General features: G+C 31.8%; 1 protein-coding gene across 1 annotated transcript in view; it reads right to left on the minus strand.

Moving 5' to 3' along the window:
* LOC108749765 overlaps nucleotides 1-4,793 on the minus strand; it is a 6,540-nt gene extending 1,747 nt beyond the window's left edge. The window contains exons 1-2 of the mRNA XM_018488698.1: nucleotides 4,734-4,793; nucleotides 1,353-1,458 (exon numbers count right to left, since the gene is read on the minus strand). Of these exons, the coding sequence (XP_018344200.1) occupies nucleotides 1,353-1,458; nucleotides 4,734-4,793 (166 nt within the window). The remainder of the gene's footprint in view (nucleotides 1-1,352; nucleotides 1,459-4,733) is intronic.

Below are 4,793 nucleotides of genomic sequence, written 5' to 3' on the forward strand. Positions count from 1 at the left end.
AAACCCTCGTTTCTTAATTACTCGTACCTTCCAATAACCAACTTTTTTCTCTGATTATTTCAGCGCTATACATATAAACTTTTAAATAAAGTACAAGAAATACTATATTATTTGTGTAATGGCTATAATCTTAATCAGTTTCTTGATCTGTTTACCTCTGATTGTAAGCGAAATGATCGTTTGATTGTACAGTTATTTCATAAAATTTTTCTTCATTGTAAACATAAACTCGTAAATTCTCATGTTGTATGCCATCATGTTCAAACATGTACTCTTTTAAAAAAATAAAATAACTATTTCATGTAATATCTTTTTTAAATAAACGTTTTTGAACTTGTAAATATTGCCTTGTTTCTTACTCCTACCCCCCTTCAACCTCATTTACATTAGATACATTTTCCCCCGTATTACAGACTCAGATAATGTACATTAAATACACTAGATATAGAAAGAATTTTTTTAAAAAGCAATGCTCGAAGACGACGCGCCGCAACGTGTTCGTTCCTGTTTTACCTCTCCCCCCAAAATTCTTCCGAACAAAAGCAAGTCTCTCTCTAGGGCTACAAATTTTCCGTATAAGATTTCCTTTATCAGACATTCACCGAATCGCCTACACGTCGGAGACGTAGCCCTCTGCGACAACAAAAGCGACCGTCATAAGATTAGACAGGTATTCATCCCCCCATCCCCCTCTGTTCGTACTCTAGCCGCGCGACAAAGAATGCTGAAGTCCAAATCCCCACTCACCATTTTTCAAACCTCTATTTCGTCTAAGACCCTCTACCCCCCACCCTCTCCAATCACTTTTCGGGTGAGTATAGGGCGAACCAATCAAATCTTGGGTGAGTATAGGGCGAGCCAATCAAATCTTGGGTGAGTATAGGGCGAGCCAATCAGAACGCTCCATTTCGGCTGACTAACCCGGCTAGGCCACGCCCATGGCGCCAGAGGGAGACGTGGAGGGGGTTTGTTGTGACGCCCCATGGCTGCCCATATACTACTAAGCGGGAACGCATACAATTTAAAATGAATACAGTGAAATAAAGGAAGCGATCACGTGTTTTTAATATTTTATATATTACAAACAATAGAATACATATTCATATATTTTATATGAATAATAATAAATGTAATAAAAGAATAAAAAAAATTTTGATAATGGAATGCATCGGTTTTACTATTATACACATGTCTTATTTTGATACTTTTTTTTTACGCTCATTTGAAATGCGCATTCTAAGCAAAATAAAACGTTGCATAATTGTTGGTAAATTATTATGGACAACGTTTTATTGTATTACATGTAATATTTTTCATCTTATCCATATAAAATAATAGAAAATTATATTTACAGGATTGGAAATGAGAAATATATTGTCTGAAGATAATTTCCATTTCATACACATATTGAAAAGTCTCGTTATTGACGAAGAACAATGTTTTACGGAAGCATCGTAACTGTAACGAATCGAGAAAACGCTTGATGTGGAATAAATTGTTTTGAACAGAACGTAAACATTGCACATATACCTTGTTACATTTCATAATGCTTGAAATTAAGTACCCTGCTAAATTATACAAAATATTGAGTTCAACATTATCAATATATGAATGTTCGGGATTCATAGCGGTGGCATGCATTGATCTATTGCGATTGTTTTACATTCTTTCTTTTTAGGTCTACCTATAAAATCAATAATGTGTCTAGCATCATTCTCGTAATTCGACGTATATGACGATTTTAAATACTGCAATAATACCAAGAGTTTCGAGCATTGCTGAAATTGCAATGCAGTAGGTATATTTTACACGTATTGAAGAAAATAAGTTCTCAGCACAATCCTATGTCAAAGAACTAGTTAGCACATATTAATAATTTTGTTCATTAATAAGATAACTAGTCAATTCAATAATAGAACTAGTAGTAATTATAATACTATTCTGCATTTGGTTTAAATATTTGCTTGTAGCCAATTTTAATCAAAATAAATAAAAATAAATATCGGGCAAAGTAAGTCAACACATTCCTTTAAAATACACAAAAATGTATATTACAAATAACAGAGATGAAAAATTACATAACGCAAAAAATTAGAATATAAATTAAGAAATGATTAAGGTTACAAGTTTCGGCTACCGGTTTGAGCCCTCTTCAGACATTAGCATAACGAAAAAGTCGCAGAATAAAATCAATTATCGCAAATGATCGCATATTCAGAATATTCACAGTTCGGGTGAGTCTTAATCTCGAATTCAACACAATTTCCGTACGATTGAACCGTCAAATGTATTAAAAATATCTTGGTAAAGTTCTAGTTGATTAAAAAGATAAATTAAAAAACAAAAAAACGTATCACAAAAAAATCTACGCATAAATAAAATAAAATACCGGAAATCTAACAAAAATAATAAAATTATGTAATAAAAACTCACCAGAATTAATGTGTAAGAAATTTAAATTAGCGTGTCCAAAAAGGAATAAAAACTTTTGAAATATATACAGTAAGAAGGAACGCAGATATGTAAGACAGACATTACGTGTCGATTATTATGTACGTTCAGTAGTGCGGATCAACACAGACTGAGAGAGGAGACGGACTGTTAGTAACAGAAAGTCAAACTTTATTTATGATGGGGATATAAGCCTTGTGGAGGCCATCGGTATCAGTTTGTAAATTGAGACCATTCTTTTGCTTTTTGATATTAAGCATCTCTGAAACCAAACGTCTCCGATAGCAGGGCTCTTCGTCTAAAATTACGACTTCATCTCATTTAAATTCATGATCGAGCTGTCTCCTATGCTCAGTTATGACAGATCGAGCAGGAGTGTTGTATCTAATGTGTGCCAATTTTAATTTCGCGAAAGAATTCTACGACAGCCTGAAGAAATACAATATATTCATTGTATTTTGTTTCATCTCGTGATGTTTTACCTAATGCAACACGTGGCGTTCATGCAGTTACTAAAGTAAACCACTTAGAAATTATTTCTATAAATGTTGCCGTAGTATTCAATTCTGTTTTATTTGTGTTTTCTGCACAAAACCTAATGATACTAATAACATGTCATTAGGTTTAATAGAATTTGATAATTTGTGCGTTTGGACGAATGTCATAAGCAACTCAATCACCTTGTTATTTACTAACATATTTCTCATACTTTTTAATGGATGTGGAGCATCTGCAATGAATAGAAGTTTTTTTCTATTATTTACGGGATGCACGAATTTTTAATTTTTGTGTGTTTTCCACCGACAATGCCACCAAACACTTTCCACATATTTAAATTCATGGAATCCATATCAGATATTATACTACAGTCCAACAGCTTCAGCCTTTTGAATAATCTTTTCAATGATTGGTTTTAAAATAATACCATCTACATTATCTAGAGTGAATATACTACAGGTATTTTCCATCGAGTAAAAATGTCCCCTAGCAAAAAAACTAGAGCATGTGCAATTTCTTTTATATTTCTTGCACAGAAAGAGGAGTAACATAAAAATAAGTGAAAAATTAGAAATTCTGTAAGCAAATTGATTACAGACTGCACGAAAATTTGATGAAGGCAGCAAATTTGATTCAATAAAATTAAAATCTCACACTAAAATTAGACGTCCATATTCTGAACTCTCTTTTTATTGATAAAAATACCTTAAATGTGGCTTTTCAATCCCTCTAAAAGTCCTTTTGTCATTGTGATTCTTCAACTTCAGGACTTTAACTCAAGACTTTAATAAGTACATTGAAATTACAACTGACATATCTGTTGTCATTTTCTACTCAACAAAGTGACTATTAAATAATGCATGTGTTATATAAGTTATATTGTTGAGCAGGAAATATAACTAACAGATAAGTTACATGTTACATTGTGTTCGGTAGAATCATTGTATATATTCAAATTTTTTACCATTGTTATCGCGAAGAGTCGAAAGACCAACATGTGACATTGTGCCGTGATCTATTTGTTCTCCTGGCGTAATGCTTATTTCATCTAGAGCTATCATGCAATCCTTTCCTCAATCATCTGTAAATTAAAATACTTGTTGTAATATTTCAAATATTTGCTCACAAATGCCAGGTTGAAACTTAAAACTCACATTTTTGTTTCAGTGTACGTTCTGCAGGTAACGGTACCCTGGTTTAACAATTCTTGAAAGCCATTACTACTGCATGACAATTTTCATCCGTGAGCTTTTCTCACGATATCATCGAACCATTTATAATCTAGTGTTTTTTTTTTATACAAACCTGATATTTGATCCTTATTGAATAATCTATTCATGTTGCTTGCTCTCAGTACATTATTTTGTATTTTTAATTTTTTTATTTTCATATGTTTTCTTTTAATACGTTTCAATAACATTCGTTTTGATTTTTCCTGCTTCTTAATTATTATATTCATATGCTCCAATTTTCAGTTGCATTTTATTAAGACCTAATAACATTCGTGTTATATCCAAATTGCTTTCTGCTAGGAATATCTTCAGATCATCTGTTTTAGATGCTTTCAGATACTACAATATATAGTGACATATGTACATATGCTCTGATTTCCATTTCTTTATTTGCACATTTTTTGCACTAATGGAGTATTAGAAACATCTTCATGTTTGCTTTCTTCTATTTCAAGACAGTCTTCAATTTAAAATGGATACATTCCAATTATTACTTATAAACCTAATAAATGTATACATGCAAAATACATTTCAATTTTATATTACACTTACATTCATAACGGTAGAACAATCTTTATCATTTGATACCAATTCTTTTTTCTTTGGAAACAT

The sequence above is a fragment of the Trachymyrmex septentrionalis genome, unplaced genomic scaffold (assembly GCF_001594115.1).
Source record: "Trachymyrmex septentrionalis isolate Tsep2-gDNA-1 unplaced genomic scaffold, Tsep1.0 scaffold312, whole genome shotgun sequence".
Taxonomy (NCBI): Eukaryota; Metazoa; Arthropoda; class Insecta; order Hymenoptera; family Formicidae; genus Trachymyrmex; species Trachymyrmex septentrionalis.